Source organism: Populus euphratica, unplaced genomic scaffold (genome assembly GCF_000495115.2).
Source record: "Populus euphratica unplaced genomic scaffold, PopEup_1.0 scaffold581.1, whole genome shotgun sequence".
NCBI classification, from domain to species: domain Eukaryota; kingdom Viridiplantae; phylum Streptophyta; class Magnoliopsida; order Malpighiales; family Salicaceae; genus Populus; species Populus euphratica.
Window position 1 is genome coordinate 50,066 of NW_011500458.1, and position 19,944 is coordinate 70,009.

Consider the following 19,944-nt stretch of genomic DNA (forward strand, 5'->3'; position numbering starts at 1 on the left):
AATTTATCTTATGGCTCTGAGTAATGGACTCTGTATCCAAGGAACTCTGCCTTTCCACAAATGCTGGTTTCTTTGGAGCAGGAAGATTCACAATTTCACTATTTAGCATGGAAATGATTGTTGACACGGCCGGTCTATCTTTTGCCAATTCTTGCACGCACAACAGACCGATATGTATGCATCGGAATATCTCCAACTGAAAACATGGATCTGATATTGCAGGATCGACCAAAGCTGCAATGTCACCTTCATTCCACAGTTTCCAAGCCTGAAAATGTAGATACAATCATACAAGTAAGAGTTTGCAAGTTTAATAGTATCAGAAATTGAAAGGTGCTTTCCAAATATATCTCAGGCTGTGTGGCGGACAGACATACAAATCCTATGAGACTCAGAGCATGCTCATGGCCATAACAATGAGCGTTCCTTCTTCCGCTCACGATCTCCAGCAACAACACTCCAAAGCTAAACACATCTGATTTCTCTGAAAATCTTCCTTCCATCAAATATTCAGGAGACATAAAGCCACTGCATAAGCACAACAGTTTTCTGGGCTCAAATTAGAGAAACAGTAATAGGAGTGGAAATGGAAAAAAAAATACACTACTCACAAGGTTCCAACAACCCTGGTAGTATTCACTTCATTGCCGCCAGAAATCCTGGCTATTCCGAAGTCTGAAATTTTTGGATTCAGCTCGTGGTCCAATAAGATGTTACTTGGCTTCAGATCTCTATGAATAATTCTTAGTCTAGAATCTCTGTGAAGGTAAAGAAGACCTCGACAAATTCCATTAATAATGTTGAAGCGTCTTTTCCAATCAAGGTGTCCTTTCCTGGGTGAATCTAAACAAGTTGTATCCAGAAAGTATTATGAGAAAACAAGGGCAAACGAAAAAGACTAAAGAAAATTAGCCATCGCTTCTCCTGCTTGAAACTTATGATCTATGAAATTGAAAATGAGTCAAGAAAAGTAGTAGCTAAACAAAACAGAGCTGTAGCCCTAACCAAAGAGAAATACATCCAAGCTTTTATTCGGCATGTACTCATAAACCAACATCATCTCTTCTCCTTCAACACAGCAACCAAGAAGTCTCACAAGATTCCTGTGTTGGAGTTTAGAAATCACCGCGACTTCATTCATAAACTCTTCGAGCCCTTGACCAGATGTTCTAGAAAGTCTTTTCACAGCTATTTCCTGTCCATCTGGCAATTTTCCCTACCATGTCACATCAAACCGATAAATACCTATTTGCTCTAAATAACTATAAAGCACCTTTATTTCCAGAAGAATTACCCTGTATACGGCACCAAAGCCGCCCTGCCCAAGCTTCTTGGATATGTCAAAGTTGTTTGTAGCAGTTTCAAGAATTTGTAATTTGAAGAGTGGTTCAAGTTTAACTTCCCTGATGTTTTCGGGCAAGTTTCCATCAAAAACTGTTTCTTGAGCTTCTGAAGATAAGGTCTCCTCACTTATCAAATTCCTTTCTGAATTTAAGTGGAAGTATCGTTATTATTTGGGAATTGTTTTTTCCTTTTCTTCTAAAAATTGTAAAGTTTAGAAGTTCAGTAAGCGAATAAGACCTAGCATATTACCTCTATGTGTAGCCATCCACTTCCAAGAAAAAAAAACACAGATGCAGATAGCTATGGCTCCTCCAATCACTGACATACTGATGATTATTTCCATGTTTTTCATGGTATCTGCCACCAGAAAATTGTAGTGGTGGTTATTTAGGAAAAATGTAATGGAAATACGAAAAAACTTGGGAATAGTTTCGCATACTGATACAGAACTCGATGTATCTATACTAGTTATGCACACCTGATAAACGAAACACTAGTGAAAGAAAATCAGAAAATATTATTATTATTACCAAGTTCTGTATACGCCAGGCGAATGTTGAGATCTGTCCCTCCTTCAGAGAACTTTTGTATATCAATCAAGTTTCCTGTCCATAACATACAGCCAAAACCATTATAATATGAATAAGCGACACAAGAACAATTCCTCAAGCACTCATCTTTGCATTCTTGTTCGGAGGACGGATATGACCAGTACTCGGCAAAGGTTGGCACCTTCATCCTCACTAGCTTCTTAAACACATCTTCTTTTACCGTTTCGCTACCATTCTGTATTCTATCACACTGCAACGGTGCCTTCCTAACACAACCGCTAGTCCAAATTCCTTTGTTCCATTCATCTTGATTTTTTGCAACAAACCCTTTTAAACATGTGCAGATGGGAGAATTCTGTGCATCGCAGCTTCCAAATGGCCCGCACTTACCATAAATATCACACTCAGTGGATGGAACTTCCCATTTATACTCCCAAACTCCCTTCCCATAATCCCAGTAGTGCTCTCTAAATTTTCCATGAGAAGTCAAAACATACGTTAAACGGATAGCTTGGTCTAGAATTGAACTTAGAGTGAAAGTTCCATCTCCCTCATATTGTAGACTAAATCCATCTAAATACACAGAATTATACATTTCTGGTATTCCAATAAAATTCTGACCACCCCATGGACCACTACGCCAAAATGGATGACCATTGTACCAGATGAAGAACTCAGGAACTCCTAATGAATTGAGACCAGCAGAGAAGTTTCCAACTGAAGGATCAGATGAGCTTCTCCATGACATTAGTAGCGTCTTTTTCCCTGTTCTTGCGTTAGCACTAAGTCTCATCTTTGATAAGTAAGTATCCGTAGGCTGCTGGAAACTTTGCCATACAAGGTTTCCGTTCGGTCCCGCTTTCAAGATTAGGTTTCCATCATCAGTAAGCTGTGCAGTTGACTGATTGAACCCAATTGAGACATTTGATGACCACAGAAACTCTCCCTGACCATTCAAAACCACAAGATTTCCATCTTCGGATATAGTCATCATCCCTGAAGAATCGTTGATTGGGTTGTTTCTGTTGGCCACCCATAGTACTGGAGTTGGAGTTGCTTCTGATACAGTACTATACCATATTCCGACATATCGATATGTTGAATTAACTGGGCTGAAAAATCCCAGTTGGAACTTTTTTCCGGCAGACTCTATCGCTTCTGGATCTTTGATGGGTTGAGAAGTAGTTATGGTATCTCCTGCATCACCATAAACTGAGCAGGAACATGATAGAAACAGAAAAAGAGCTACTGCAACTTCGCTGTTGCCACGTCCCATGCTTGTTATTGATCAGAATGGAAGGCTAACCAATTGTCTATTAACTGTTCAGAGAAAGAACGCCACGAAGAAGAATATTTCTCTTCCTGTCCTTTTAATTCCAATCATGAAGTTATTTTTCAAATAGAAACTAAGTTTAGCAATTATATGTCAGAAATTCCAATGTTTTCTGTAAATCTCCATCTCTAAATAATGTTTAACCAAACTGTTATATTACATAAGCAAGGTTGTGTTTTACTCTGAGATTTTGACCTTCTTGTGCTAAAATAGTGATATTTCATCAGAATGAACCTCATCAACTAGCTTGTGAGATAGATAGAATTTTTATTTTTATAGGATATTATCACAAAACATACCCTTGCCTCACCATGATTGACATGTTCCTGTTAGGCGCTATGATCTTGACATCTTATTTGAAAGTAGCTCTTGACATGATTGACATGTTCCTCTTAGTTTATTTTGGATTTGCCTGCAATATTTATTTGGGTGCTGATTAAATTTATACTCTAAATTATCAACTGTTATAGGCTGGTGAGTTTCTAAGAAGAGTCTATTTATACCAAAGAAGTCTGAAGAATCTGACCGGTCTAAAGACAGGTTTACAACCGAAGTTTCAGTGCCATAATATAATATTTTAGGTGCCAAGCTAGCATAGTTGAGCTCATATATGCCATAGTTGAATTCTTTTTGTTCGACCTTATGTGCCCATCAAAAGCTAAAATCCTTTTGACTTCTCTTAAAACAGCCCTTCCCTTAAATATTCAGGGGACATAGAAACCACTCCATAAGAACAATTGTTTCTTAGCTCAAACCTTTGATACTTCAATACAGTAGAAAATAGGAAAGAAAAGTCTACTTAATAGCATTCTCTTGATCTTCTCTGCCACCAGAGATCTTGGCCATCCCATGTCTGAAATTTTTGGATTCATCCAGTCATGCAACAAGATGTTACATGGCTTCAGATCTCCATGAATGATCCTTCGTCTAGAATCTCTATGAAGGTAAAGAGGACCCCGACAAATTATTTGGACCGTGTAGAAGCGCCTTTTCCAATCAAATTGTTTTAAACTTAACTGATCTACGTAAATTGTTCCCAGAAAAAAATGAAAACTGAAGGGAAATTGTCACCACCTGAATTTGAGCATGGGACCGGCACATACCAACAGAAAATTAAAAAACACCGATAGAATATTTAGTCGGTGAGTGAACTCTATTTCAGCAACCATTTACTTCGCCGAATGATTTCCCGACGTAAACACATCATCAGGAAACGTTTTATCAGGGATTTACTATTCGTTGGAATTTCTGTTGTTAATTTGTAATGCTGGCAAAGATGCCAACGAAATATTGGCATAAAAAAACTAAAATGTACCGACCAGTTTTCATTGGCAAATAAATTACCGATGAAATATTATATTGCCTATTCCATCGCAAAAACTAAATATTGCTGATTGGGTAAGTGAAGGAATTGGCAACAGAATGTTCGTCGCTAATTCCTTCGGAAAAGTCTAAAACTTTTAAGCCATTTTGTAACTTTCCGAGGAAACATCGCCTATATTTCTGATGGAATCACCTATGAACAAAAAAAATGCCTTGGATGATTCCTTCACAAGTTTAATATATGTTTTAGTTATTTAGTTGTTAATTTAAAAAACAACAAAAAGTACAATAAAACCAACACACTATTAATTTTATTGAACATCAAAATCTTATTAATTTTAATATTCATTAAAAAATAATTGTGGAGATGGAAGTAAAGGTGGGCAGAGGGAAATCCTGAGGACTAGAAGGATGGACAATCAGGATAATGAAAAGCCCTGTATTCCATCATTTTCTTCCAATTTCAAAATTTCTGTTATGTCAACGCTAAATAGTGTTGATCTTCCTACTCCTAAGAAATTAGAATTTAAACTTTGATAGAATTTAGAACATATTTACATTTTTGTTGCTAGTAAATCTAGTTGATTATTGTAAAATATATGTGATTTCACTAAGCTAAACCCAAAAAATAAATATAGAAACAAAATAAAAACAGAATAATTGTTTTCTTACTTGTCTTGACTTCCTTTCAAAGCTAGATGTTTTGTTCATTAGCTCATGGCATCCAAGGGTACCAAAATTAGTAAAATAATATTTTATAAAAATTCCATGTTCTCCCCTTTTTTATTCTTTAAGTAGAAAGTGATTTGATCAATTTTACTTCTTTAGTATCAAAATCAACATGCATTGAGCTAAAAAATGGGTCTAGATTAATGTATACAATTAATGTTCCACCATTAGTTTCTATTGGAAGAAACTTAGAAGATAATCTTAAAAAGCAAAACTAAAGAGAAGAAAAATTTGAGAGAAAAGATGCTTTTGCATTAAGAATTTTCTCAAAGATATATTGTATAAGCTTTTCTACATACTTCTCTCACGTTTCAATTACAAGTCTATTTACAGGTACAACATCCTAGATAATCAATAAATTAAACTAAAAAAGAAAAACCTAAACTAATAAGGAGAAGCATTTTTCCAACTTAACCAGTCAATTAATTTATTTAATCCAATTAATTGACCGACTTAACTGGTAGACAAGTTACTCTACTTTTAATATCCCCTCTTAAAACTCTCAACGTATCTCTCATCTTGGCGAAAACATCATATTTAAGTGACTTTATGAAAATTCTACGACTCGATCTTAGATCTTTACATACTTGACTTCAACTTTTTTTATTTGTAATGCAATATTGTAAGTAATGAAATCATATGTCAATGTGATTACTTCTATCATGAAACATTAGATTCTTTGCTAAGACAATGATTGATAAGTTATCCATATAAATTTATATATACTTCTATTATAGCATTCACAACTCCAATAATTATCTTAGCCATATAGAATGACAAACACATGTTGTAGTAAGAATATACTTAGTTTCACAAATTGATAATATAACTATAGGTTTCTTCTTTGAACTCCATGTGAATGTTATTTCTCTTATGTAGAAAACAAAACCTATAGTTTTTTTTCTATCATTTATATCTCCAACTCAAATACTATCATTATAACCTATAAGTTTAAAGCTATTAGAGTATCCATATAAGAAGTCAAAATCAACAGTACCTTTGGTATACCGAAAAATTTGCTTCAAAGCTTTGAAATGTGTCATGATTGGTGTCTCCATAAATCTATTTACAAGCCCTACTCCAAAAAACAATATCTAGACTATGCATATTAAGTATCTCAAACTTCTAATTAGGCTTTTGAATATTGTAGAATTTATCTTCTTTACTTTATTATTCTTTGACATCTTCTCTCCATACTCAACTAGAGTATTCACTTTTGCTTAATCCTTTATTTTGAAATTCTTGAGAATCTCTTTTGTAAACTTCTCTTTGGTTCATAAAGTTTTCATCTTCTCCTTAATTGATATCAATCCCTAAGTAATAAATCATAATATAACATCCCCTCGACTGGGATAAAATAACAATATCATGCAATTAGAAAATAGATCATAGTTTTTTTTTTATATATATATATATATATAAGACTATCAAAATTTGAATTATTATTGTCTAAGTCTTAAATTGTTACTATCTTATGGTTATTGTCCAATGTATCTGACCTTTGATGTATCATTTTCAAAGTTATATCATCAAAGAAATAGCTATTATATAAATCTAATTTCTTATAGAAAAATTCGCAGAGTTTCCTTTGATTTTTTAATATTATCAAGTTGTCAACTAGATTTCATTCAATCACAATACTCAATTTTCTACTTCAATTCACCCATCCTAAATCATATCTCATCTCATCATACAATATTTTACATAGGAATACTTTGTTGTGTTTTCTAAACCTTACATCATCAACAAATAAAATATAGCAATTATATTTTCTTAAAATAAAACATTAACTATGTGATGTTTTGAAATAAATGAGTAGAAAAAGGCAATAAAGCCTTTGAAGGCTTAAAAGTGGGTATAAATAAAAAAGGAGGTATTGTGGTAATTGAATAAACATAATAAGTATAAATAGGGAAAAAAATAAAAAGAAAGCGAGATTTGAAAATTTTAAAAGAGAACTGGTAGGAGTGAAGGGAGAAAGAAGAAGAAGAAGAAGAAGAGAAGAAGAAGAGTGAAAGATAAGGGAAATAGAAGAAAATTGAAGAAAATAAGTTTAAAGGTTAAATTTAAGTTGATCTTTAAATGCATAAATATGTGTTTTTTTTTAGTTTTAAATGTCTATTATGATAAATGTTAGGGTTTTGAAGATTGTGTTTTGGGTTTATTGATGAAGTAATTTAAATATTTTGGGTTGATTGTTATGGGTAATGAGTTAATTAACTGATTTTGAAAGATTGTAGATAAAGATGATGATTTTAAGTTATGATTTTGTTTGAATGGTGAATTTATATTATAAATTAGGAGATAAAAGTAGGTAATTTGTAAAAATTATGTGTGTGAGGTTGAAGATGATAAAAATTCAGTTTGATCCCTCAATTTGTGAAAATTACAATTTTGTTCCCAAACTTTAGAACATTACATATTGGTCCCTGGAGTATATTCCGAGATTCTGGACAGAATAAAAGATGAATTATGGGCAGAATTCCAGTATAGTTATGAATATTTAACACTTTTAATTTGGTCCTCCCATTTAACAAAAAGTACAATTTAACCCTAAAAATTTTAAAAAATTCCAGAATGGTCCCTAGAGCATAATTAAAGATTCTGGATAAGAATGAGGATGAATTATGGACATAATTTCACTATATTCATGAATTTATGATATTTTTAGTTTGGTCCTCTAATTGGACAAAGTTACAATTTGATCCTTGAAAACATGATAAATTACAGATTGATCCCTAGCTGTAATATTAGCTTTTTTAGATTGGTTGAATGAATAATTGGTCCCTAGTTACAAGTCTTATTATTTCTTTATTATGAAATATATTTTGGAAAAACTATTTAATTTTTAGGTTTCTAAAAAAAATGACTAGTTTAGTTTAAAAACATATAGGGCTATGAAATAGGTCCTTAGTTAAGTGTATTAAATAAGTTGTATGTTCTTTCAAATTGCTTTTGAATATATTTTCTTTGTATTTATATAATCTTGCTATTCTACAGGCGAGACATCAATAAGATTTCCTTCGGTATCTGCTTTTGAGTGTTGTTTGCTTTCGAGTCAGGTAAGTGGATAATTTTTTATATACATGAGAAATATTATAAATATTGATTTGTCAATATGAATTAGATGATACTTCTTGATAATATATATGTTGATTATTATCCTTTGTATGATAAAGCATGATTAATTGTTGAATCTGAATTCTTGATATGAACTAGTATATAGTTTGGATTGACTTCTGAATTGATAGCTACTCATTTAATTGATGTCATGAGTTGAACCTTGAGAAATTAGTATGTTTGTTTGATTATGACTATGAACCTATAGCATGCTAGTCAAAATACACATGTTAACAGGGTAGTGTTAGTCCTTGTGCATATCATATATGAACCTTAGTTGGTTGGGGGAGTCACCATTCTATGTGAACTGATCATCCTATAATACGGAGCCTCATGCTCATTGCATTTTGATTTTCTGACAAGTTTTACCTTATGATATTCTTGTTATGGTCTATTTGAGAAACATTACTATAAGAACATAAAACCATAATTGTATATATATTTCTCACTGTTATATTACCTCACTGAGTTGTTGAACTTACCTTCTCATTATTTATCTTTTTAGACTTAGAGCTTGTTAGTGGGTTATTTTGTTAGACCTTCAAGACTTGCTTTTTTTGTTGTAATTTGTACCTTCCTTTTATGTCTAACTAGTGCTCCAAAACAATGAATTTATATGAACTTTTGTAGTAAAACAATCAAATTATATCATGAAGTTTATTTTGTTATTAGTATTGTGTTGAACTCTGATTGAGTTTAAATGATAAGTTCATATGCAAGTTTGGGTTCACATAGATATAGAACTTTGAAGGGGAACCTTGCCTATGTGTCAATCATGGATTCAGATCGTGATAAACTATATACAAATAAAAACTCAAAGGATTCATATTAAATTAATTGTTACTTTAACATGCATACAAATAAATTAATTGTTACTAATTATTCTTTTTGAATAGGTAATTAATATTAGTTCCTTACATATACTTTCTAAATGTATAAATACCAAATATATATATATATATATATATTAAATTCTACATATAATACAAATTACATGTAAAGCAAAGATATTACATCCCAAAAAAAAAAATAGATTTAAACACAAAATTCATATTTAACGTTCCGCATCATCTTGTGAAATACCTGCATACATAACACTAATAGGAAATAAGAAAGATAACATATTCAAAATAATAAAACTATTATATTCATAATTCTTCAAAATATATCAAATTATCTTTCATTACTAACTTACTACATATCAACATTAATAACTCATTCATAATTTATTATTCCTATATTTAAAGGACCTCTACAACCAACACTCATTGCTTAACTTTTAATATGATAATTCACAAAATTTACCTCAAACCCGGCTAACCCTCTTTGATAGCCAATAACCAAATTGGTAATTCCATACTAATTACCCAACATCTACTATTCTCTTTTAATAGTCAATCAAACCGAATTACCCAACATCCGGCTATTCTATTTTAATAGTCAATCTAGCTTGTAATTCCATACGAATTACCCAACATCTAGCTATTCTCTATTAATAGCCAATTTAATTAGTAATTTCATATGAATTACCCAACATCCGGTTATTCTTTTTTTAATAGTCAATCTCACCGGTGATTCCATACAAGTTACACAAAATCCGGTTATTCTCTATTAATAGTCAATCTAACCAATAATTTCATATAAATTACCTAACATCCAACTATTATTTTTTTAATAGCCAATCTAACTGGTAATTCTATACGAATTACCCAACATCTGGCTATTCTCTATTAATGACCAATCTAACCGGTAATTCCATACGAATTACCCAACATCTCAATTATCATACAACCAAGTTTCTTATACTTTTTTCATATAAATATGTCATAAACAACTGATAACTAATAATGAAACTTTGAATTTTAAAAGAAAGTGATGAATCATCTATCATCTACTCATGATGGCCCAACTCCTCCTACCTGATGCCCTGCTCTCGAAACAACTCCTGAATCAATCTGCACTCCATTATTAATCCTTTAATATTTCTCTTATATGCCTAAATATGAAGAACGTAATATCTTTTATTTAATTAGGTTTTGCAACAAAATTTTCATTCATTTGTCACCTTATTTTTAACATGTAGTTTTAATTATTTTTTATTTTAACTCATTTACAAAATTCTTCAATGAACTATTCCTACCATTTATTTATTCCTTCTTTTCACATTCTTGTGATAGTTTTTCACTTGTTCATACTTTAAATACTTCAAATAAGATAAGGAAAATCATTTCTCAAACATAAAATAATTAAAACCTCATTCTTTTATTTCCTCATCCTTAGTTACAAGTTCATTTATTTAAACTTACCCAATTTCTTTCTTAATTACTACTTTCATTCACTATTTATATACTATTCTACCTCAATTTCATCATGTTTACTACTTTTCTCAAAATCCCTAAATTTATCATAAGAACCCTAATTTAAATAGTTAAGAATACAAGAAATTAAATCAAATTTAATTGTTATTGTTTGATAATTTACTCAAATAAACTCAAAAATATTTTATTCAAGTAAAAATCTTAATTTTTCATGTTAACCACTCTAAGTTCTCCCAACTTCTCTTCTCCTCGTAGTGTGGTTAGCCCTCCTCTCTTTTCTTATATCTTTCTTCACTTGATTCTTCCTTATTTAAGTGTTCTAAATCTTTCAATCTTACTGTTTCAAATCTCTCTCTCTCTCATTTTTTCAGGGATGATTATTTTTTATTTGATTTGGTTTTTACATGAAAAAATTAACCAAACTAAAATTATTATTTTTTAAAATTTAAAATCAAAATCAAACCGAAACTAGTTCAAACCAACCAGTTTCGGTTCGATTCAGTTTTTGTTATTAAAAAACCAGTAAAAGTGAGAATCAAATTCTGTTTCTACTTATTTCATGGTTTAAAATGACTGTGGATGTGGGATAAGCTGCTGCTAAACAAAAACCCCAAGACTTAAAGATTCAAATCCATATTCCGATGCAGAAGGCAATCCATTATTGTCTAGAGATGTAGCTGAGACGACTCCTTATGGGAAGAGGAGCTGGAAGCACACTACAAATGAAACTCTTAGGAGTTTGAGTCAGAAATATAAAACAAAATCCTTTGATAAACTGGTGAGACAAAATGTAGTGGTAAGATCTCTTTTGGGTGAGATTTCTAAGGAAGGAGAATCTCTTTATATCTCTTCCACGGTCCTCGTGGCACAGGCAAGACCTTTATGGTGAGGATATTTGCTTGATGTTGCCCTGAATTGCCTCTCACATGAGTACAAACAATGTGGTGTCTACGAAGAATTTGTTGCGTTCTGTTCTGGGGAGAGCCAGGATGTGAAGGAATGTGGCGGCTGGAATGTGGCGGCTACAAGTGTTGGAGTGGTGTTTTAGGGTTTAGGTTAGTGACTATTTATACTATTTTTTTGTAGTTTTTTTTAGAGTTATGTGGTTGAACCGGTTTGGTTCATGCCGGTTCAATCGGTTTTAGGCATTTAAATCCAAACCAAACTGGAAATTCTTTTGGGTTTTTTAATCGGTTAAGTTTTTTTTTCTTGGTTCGGTTTTTTTGGTTAATTTTTTTTATTTTTTTATTTTTTCAATTTAATCAATTTTTTAATTTCTTTACTCTTCCCTACATTTTTTTTTTGTTTTTCTCTTGATTTCTAACACTTTTCTCTTTTTTTTTCCCCTTTCCCTTTCTTTCTCTTTTATGTTCGAGCATTTTCCTAGTTAATAACTTATAAATTGCAACAATTTAATTAATTCCATTCATGTCCCTTAATAGTAAATTTTCATGTTTTTAGCATAACATTTCTGAGTACCGATATAGGTTAGACCACCTTTTTACCCAAGTTATTTTGATTTTCATTAATTTACATCCCAATAAATTTATTTCATAATAATCCATTTCCATCCCGTCTTTATTCACATTTCTATATTTTCTATTTTTTAGCTATTTTTGAAATTTTATTTATTTTTGTTTTTATTCAAGTATTTCCATTAAACTAATCATTCAAGATAACTAGTTATCTTAACATTTATTTCAATGTCCTCTAAAATTTTGTTTTACCTAGGGCTTACAAATAAGAACAATATTCATCGTCTCAAACTCCTTAATCATTACTTACTTAAAGTCTTTAAACATCTTTGAATTATTTCATATAATGACCAAGTCTTGCACATACAAACATATAATAAGATAATCACCACTCTCTTTTATTTTTATATAAATAGCATATTCATGAAGGCATTTTACAAACTCATTATTTAAGAAATAACCATCAATATGATTATACCAAGCCTTAAGGCTTGCTTCAATCCATACAAAACTTTGTTTAACTTTAAAACCTTATATTCATGTCCCTTCACTTAATAACATATAGCTTGCTCAATACAGACTTCCTCTTCATGAAAACCATTTAAAAAAGCTAATTTGACATTCATTTGATAGATTTTTCATCTATGTTCGACAGCTATGAAAATTATTAATCGAATGATCTTCAATCTAGCAACTGGAGCAAACATTTCATTAAAGTCAATCCCATATGTCTTTTGTCACTAACATTGCCTTGTACCTCTCCACTTTAAATTTGGCATTCTTCTTTTCATTATAGATCAATTTGATACCTATTGGCCTTTTCTTTTCTTTTCTTTTCTTTTCTTTTTTGTCTATAAACCAATTTTCATGTCTCATTTTTCTTAATTGATAGAACCTCCTCATCCATAGCAATTTTGCATTTTTTATCCTTTATTACTTCTTCAAATACTATAGAATCATATATAGCAAAGTAACAAGATAGTGTTACATCATCATCAATAGGATTGGTTACCTCATATAAGTCATCAAGGCTTATCATCTTTTTTGGTGGACTAAACGGACTGCCACTATTAGAACTTTCACTAGAAGAAGTTAAAGGTGAAGTTGAGTCCATTGGTGATTATGGAGGTGAAACAAGTTCTTAATGATCTTCATATCTTTCCTTTTTTTTTCATCAAAAACTAGTAGAAAGTTATACTTCTCATCATCACTGGTTTGTTGCATATGATCAATCAGTTGACCTATTAAGGTTGTCTTGACCTTCTTTTTGAAATTTACCTCTTCCTCTTCTTCTTCTTTCTTGTCCACATCCTCTACCTCTTTGGATATATCTATAACAATCTTACTTCTCTTTTGAATAGTGTTTTGGAAAAAAGTCTTGCACTCTTAAATCTTCTTGAATATTATTAACTCTTTTTTCATGAGTTCGTAGTTTTCTCATGAGTCCTTGAATTGTAATAAAATTCATATTATGTAACTCTTCTATCACGACCACCATATAATGGAAATTTTTTTATAGCCAGCAGATAATCTTTTCTACCACACATGTTTACTTTATCTTCTCCCTATATCTCTTTATTCGATTGTATATGGCCAAAACTCTAGCAAAGTAATCCAAAATACACTCTGATTCAAACATATATAGCTTTTCAAAGTCAACTCATAACTTTTATTGGTATACTTTTTTGACATTATTAGCTTCTTGGTTTGATTATTTTAAAACTTCTCATACTTACTTGGCAATGGTTGTATTAACCATTATCTCAAAAGTGATATTATCTAGATATTGATAGATGATTGTGAGTGTTTTTTGATCCTTTATCCATGCTTTTTGCACAACATCCTATTTTCAAATGAATACATCAAATTTCATAATTGTTTTTTGTCAAATGATGACATTGAAGTGGGAAGTTTGTATTAGCCATGTTAAACAATAAAAAACAAGTTTTGATATCACTTGTTGGAAGAAATTCTAGGTGTGGTAGGAGATGATCTTAAAAGGAAAAAATAAAGAGCAAGAAAAATTTAAGAGAGAAGATGTTCTTGCATGGATTGTTTTCTCAAAGATCGATACACTATGTAAGCTTTTCTACATATTTCTCTTATATTTTGATTATAAGCCTATTTATAGGTATAAAGTTTCAAATAATCAAGAAATTAAACTAATAAAAAAAAAAAAAACCTAAATTGATAAGGAAAAATATCTTGCCAACTCAACTTGCAGCCGATAAATTTATTTAATCCAACCAGTACTACCCAGCTAATAAGTCATTGTATCATGATATTGATTCAATGGCGAGTTATTTGCAAGTAACTAATACGAGATGTAATTGACAGGCAAAAGCCCAAAAGATGGCTTGAAATGGCAAACGCGCACTGGTCCCCTAGAGGGCCATGGATTTTGATTCAGGTACCCAATTACCTCGAATCACAAAGCTAATGTAGAGGCACGTACTCTAGACCAAAGGCGCTCGAGGTTGTTTATGAGGTTAAAATCCATTCTAAAGACCTTAATCTCAACTTTAATTTCGGAAATTTGACTTTTCTAACTATCTTTTCCTTTTATATCAACATTAATTTCAGACTCTAATTATTTATATACTGTTTAGCCCGTGGTTTTGTTGCAGAAACAATGCTGTACCATATTCCACCACAGCGTTTTGAGGAATTAACGGGGCTGAAAAATCCCAGTTTAAAATTATTGCTTGTCGAGACAATATAGTTTCAGAATATTTGATATGTAGAGATGATGTAACTATGTCAATGGCAGCATTAGGATGCATGAAAGGCCATTAGGAGCTTTCCTTTCCGTAAATGATATTTTCTTCAAAACGCAAGTAGAATACAGATACTACAAAACTGATCACAGCCTGATAGCAGTCTGATTAAGTCTTACCAAGCAACGTAATATTATATAACATTTCACGATGATCAACAATGTAGATATGTAACAGAAAAATAAACATGTTGTGAACTCTATCGGCCTTTAAGATCAGAAATCGTCACATTGTTAATGGAATTTATCTTATGGCTCTGAGTAATGGACTCTGTACCCAAGGAACTCTGTCTTTCAACAAATGCTGGTTTCTTTGGAGTAGGAAGATCCACAATTTCACTATTTAGCATGGAAGTGATGGTAGACACGGCCGGTCTGTCTTTCGCCAATTGTTGCACACACAACAGACCAATATGTATGCATCGGAATATCTCCACCTGAAAACATGGATCTGATATTGCGGGATCCACCAAAGCTGCAATGTCACCTTCATTCCACAGTTTCCAAGCCTGAAAATGTTGATACAATCATACAAGTAAGAGTTTGCAAGTTTAATAGTATCAGAAATTGAAAGGTGCTTTCCAAATATATCTCAGGCTGTGTGGCGGACAGACATACAAATCCTATGAGACTCAGAGCATGCTCATGGCCATAACAATGAGCGTTCCTTCTTCCGCTCACGATCTCCAGCAACAACACTCCAAAGCTAAACACATCTGATTTCTCTGAAAATCTTCCTTCCATCAAATATTCAGGAGACATAAAGCCACTGCATAAGCACAACAGTTTTCTGGGCTCAAATTAGAGAAACAGTAATAGGAGTGGAAATGGAAAAAAAAATACACTACTCACAAGGTTCCAACAACCCTGGTAGTATTCACTTCATTGCCGCCAGAAATCCTGGCTATTCCGAAGTCTGAAATTTTTGGATTCAGCTCGTGGTCCAATAAGATGTTACTTGGCTTCAGATCTCTATGAATAATTCTTAGTCTAGAATCTCTGTGAAGGTAAAGAAGACCTCGACAAATTCCATTAATAATGTTTAAGCGTCTTTTCCAATCCAGGTGTCCTTTCCTGGGTGAATCTAAACAAATTGTATCCAGAAAGTATTATGAGAAAACAAGGGCAAATGAAAAAGACTAAAGAAAAGTAGCCATCTGCTTCTCCTGATTGAAACTTATGATCTATGAAATTGAAAATGAGTCAATAAAAGTAGTAGCTTAACAAAAAAGAGCTGTAGCCCTAACCAAAGAGAAATGCATCCAAGCTTTTATTCGGCATGTACTCATAAACCAACATCATCTCTTCTCCTTCAACACAGCAACCAAGAAGTCTCACAAGATTCCTGTGTTGGAGTTTAGAAATCACCGCGACTTCATTCATAAACTCTTCGAGCCCTTGACCAGATGTTCTAGAAAGTCTTTTCACAGCTATTTCCTGTCCATCTGGCAATTTTCCCTACCATGTCACATCAAACCGATAAATACCTATTTGCTCTAAATAACTATAAAGCACCTTTAGTTCCAGAAGAATTACCCTGTATACTGTACCAAAGCCGCCCTGCCCAAGCTTCTTGGATATTTCAAAGTCGTTTGTAGCAGTTTGAAGAATTTGTAATTTGAAGAATGGTTCAAGTTTAACATCCCTGATGTTTTTGGGCAAGTTTCCATCAAAAACTGTCTCTTGAGCTTTTGACCGTAAGGTCTCCTCCCTTATCAAATTCCTTTCTGAATTTAAGTGGAAGTATCGTTATTATTTGAGAATTGTTTTTTTCTTTTCTTCTAAAAATTGTAAAGTTTAGAAGTTCAGTAAGCGAATAAGACGTAGCATATTACCTCTATGTGTAGCCATCCACTTCCGTGAAAAAAACACACAGATGCAGATGGCTATGCCTCCTACAATCACTGATATACTGATGATTATTTCCAAGTTTCTCATGTTATCTGCAACTAAAATAATGTACTGATGGTTATTTGCGAAAAATGTAAGGAAATATGAAGAAACTTATCAATATTTTCTCATGCTGGTATCGAACTCCACGTATCTGTACTAGTTATGCACACCTGATAAACGAAACACTAGTACATGAAAACACAAACTATTATAATAATTACCGAGTTCTGTATTCGCCAGCCGAATGTTGAGATCTTTCCCTCCTTCAGAGAACTTCTGTATATCAATCAAGTTTCCTGTCCATACCATCCAGCCAAAACCATTAAAATAGAAATAAGCGACACAGGAACAATTCCTCAAGCACTCATCTTTGCATTCTTGTTCGGAGAACGTATATGGCCAGTACTCGGCAAAGGTTGGCACCTTCATCATCTCTAGCTTCCTAAATCCATCTTTTTTTCCCACTTCGCTACCATTCTGTACTCCATCACAGTGCAACGATGTCTTCCTAACACATCCGCTAGTCCAGATTCCTTTGTTCCATTCATCTTGATTTTTTGCAACAAGCCCTTTTAAACATGTGCAGATAGGAGAATTCTGTGCATCGCAGCTTCCAAATGGCCCGCACTTGCCGTAAATATCACACTCAGTTGATGGAACTTCCCAATCATAATCCCAACCTCCCTTATCATAATCCCAGCATTGTTCTCTAAATTTTCCATGAGAAGTCAAAACATACGTTGAACGGATACCTGGGTCTCGAGTTAAACTAAAAGTGAAAGTGCCATCTCCTTCATCTTGTATACTAAATCCATCTAAATAGACAGAAGGATACATTTCTGGTATTCCGATAAAATTCTGACCACCCCATGGACCACTACGCCAAAATGGATGACCATTGTACCAGATGAAGATCTCAGGAATTCCTAATGGATTGACGCCAGCAGAGAAGTTTCCAATTGAAGGATCAGATGAGTTTCTCCATGACATTAGCAGCGTCTTGTTCCCTGTTCTTCCGTTAGCACTAAGTCTCATCTTTATTAAGAAAGTATCCGTAGGCTGCTGGAAACTTTGCCATACAAGGTTTCCATTCGGTCCGGCTTTCAAGACAAGGTTTCCATCATCAGTAAGCTGTGCAGTTGACTTATTGAACCCAATTGTAACATTTGATGACCACAGAAACTCTCCCTGACCATTCAAAACCACAAGATTTCCATCTTCACATATTGTCATCATCCCAGAAGAATCGTTGATTGGGTTGTTTCTGTTGGCCACCCATAGTACTGGAGTCGCTACCGATATATTACTATACCATATTCCGACATATCGATATGTTGAATTAACTGGGCTGAAAAATCCCAATTTGAACTTATTGCCGGCAGAGACTATAACTTCTGGATCTTTGATGGGTTGAGAAGTAGTTATGGTATCTCCTGCATCACCATAAACTGAACAGGAACATGATAGAAACAGAAAAAGAGCTACTGCAACTTCGCAGTTGTCAAGTACCATACTTGTCATTGATGAGAATGGAAGATTTACAAATAGCTTATTGACTGTTCAGAGAAAGAATGCCACGAAGAAGAATATTTCTCTTCCTGTCCTTTTAATTCCAATCATGAAGTTATTTTTTCAAATAGAAACTAAGTTTAGCAATTATAAGTCGGAAATTCTTATGTTTTCTGACTTATTTCCATCTATAAAGAATGTTTAACCAAACTGTAATATTACAGAAGCAGGGTTATGTTTTACTCTAAGGTTTTGACCCTCTTGTGCAAAATAGTGAAGTTTCATCAGGATGAACCTCATCAACTAGCCTGTGAGATCGATAGAATTTTTATTTTTATAGGATATTATCGCAAAACATACACTTGCCTCACCATGATTGACATGTTCTTGTTAGGCGCTATCAAGAAGCTCTTGACATTCTTATTTTAAAGTAACTTTATTCGCACTTGGTCTATTTTGACTTTGCCTTGCAATATCTATGTGGGTGATGATTAAATTTATTATTTCAGATATTGCAGTAATTTTTTACTTTTTATCCAGCATCAAAAGCTAAAAACCTTTGACTTCCCTTAAAAATTCAGTACAAACCACAGCATACGATCCACAGTTTTTTAGGTCCAACCATCTTGATCTTGAAAACAGTAAAAAATAGGAAAGAAAAGTCTACTTGCAACCCTAGTAGCATTCACTTGATCTTCTCTGTCATCCAACAAGATGATACTCGCAGGCCTCAGATCCCCATGAATGATTCTTAGTCTAGAATCCCTATGAGTCTATGAAGGTAAACAGGACCTCGACAAGTTATTTTGTTCAACCTTTATTGATCTCCACAAATTGTCCCCGGAAGAAAAAATTAACAGTGAAAGAAAATTGTTGACCGACACACGCCACAGAAAATTAGAAAACACTGACGGTATATTCCTTCGACGAGTAAACAGTATTACATTTGCCGTTAACATTGCCAACAGATTTGTCGACAGAAACTCATCATCAAAATATTTTTTTTATCAATTAGCCATTTCATCACTAACTAAATAGCCAATGAAATATTAGATTACCTTTTTCACCAGCAAAAACTAAATATTGCTTACAGAATAAGCGACCGAATTGGTGATCGAATGTTCATTTCTAACTCTATAGAAAAGTCTAAAACTTCTAAATCATTTTATAACTTTTGAGAAAAAAATATCTATATTTCGAAAAAAATCACCGAATGATAAAAAAATTTGGTGATTCCATCGAAAGTTTAGTATTTTTTTTAGTTATGTAATTGTTAATTTAAAAATTTTTAAAAATCATACTAAAATCCAACACTATCCATTTTATTAAATTTAATATTCATCAATAATAATTTTATAACAATAAATATATTATTATACAAATAATGGTAGAGATGAAATGAAAAATCATGGGCCAACAGGACTAGAGATTGGAGCATGATATTGTAAAGCCATAAATTCTATTATTTTCTCCCAATTCTTACTATTTTCTTCTTCTAATATCTCTTTTTCTAGCCTTAAACCACAACTAATGATCTTAAAAAGAATGGATAAAAGCCCAGCGGTGGGAGGGC

General features: G+C 32.7%; 2 protein-coding genes across 2 annotated transcripts in view; both read right to left on the minus strand.

Annotated features, from left to right (window-relative positions):
* LOC105114808 (uncharacterized) overlaps window positions 1-19,944 on the minus strand; it is a 107,126-nt gene that overhangs the window by 27,684 nt on the left and 59,498 nt on the right.
* The window catches only part of LOC105114807 (G-type lectin S-receptor-like serine/threonine-protein kinase At1g11330), a 63,737-nt gene continuing 44,777 nt past the window's right edge, over window positions 985-19,944 (minus strand). Inside the window, exons 2-5 of the mRNA XM_011011500.1 lie at window positions 1,875-3,092; window positions 1,594-1,701; window positions 1,295-1,485; window positions 985-1,216 (exon numbers count right to left, since the gene is read on the minus strand). Coding sequence (XP_011009802.1) covers window positions 1,001-1,216; window positions 1,295-1,485; window positions 1,594-1,701; window positions 1,875-3,092 — 1,733 coding nt within the window. The 3' untranslated portion in view covers window positions 985-1,000. The remainder of the gene's footprint in view (window positions 1,217-1,294; window positions 1,486-1,593; window positions 1,702-1,874; window positions 3,093-19,944) is intronic.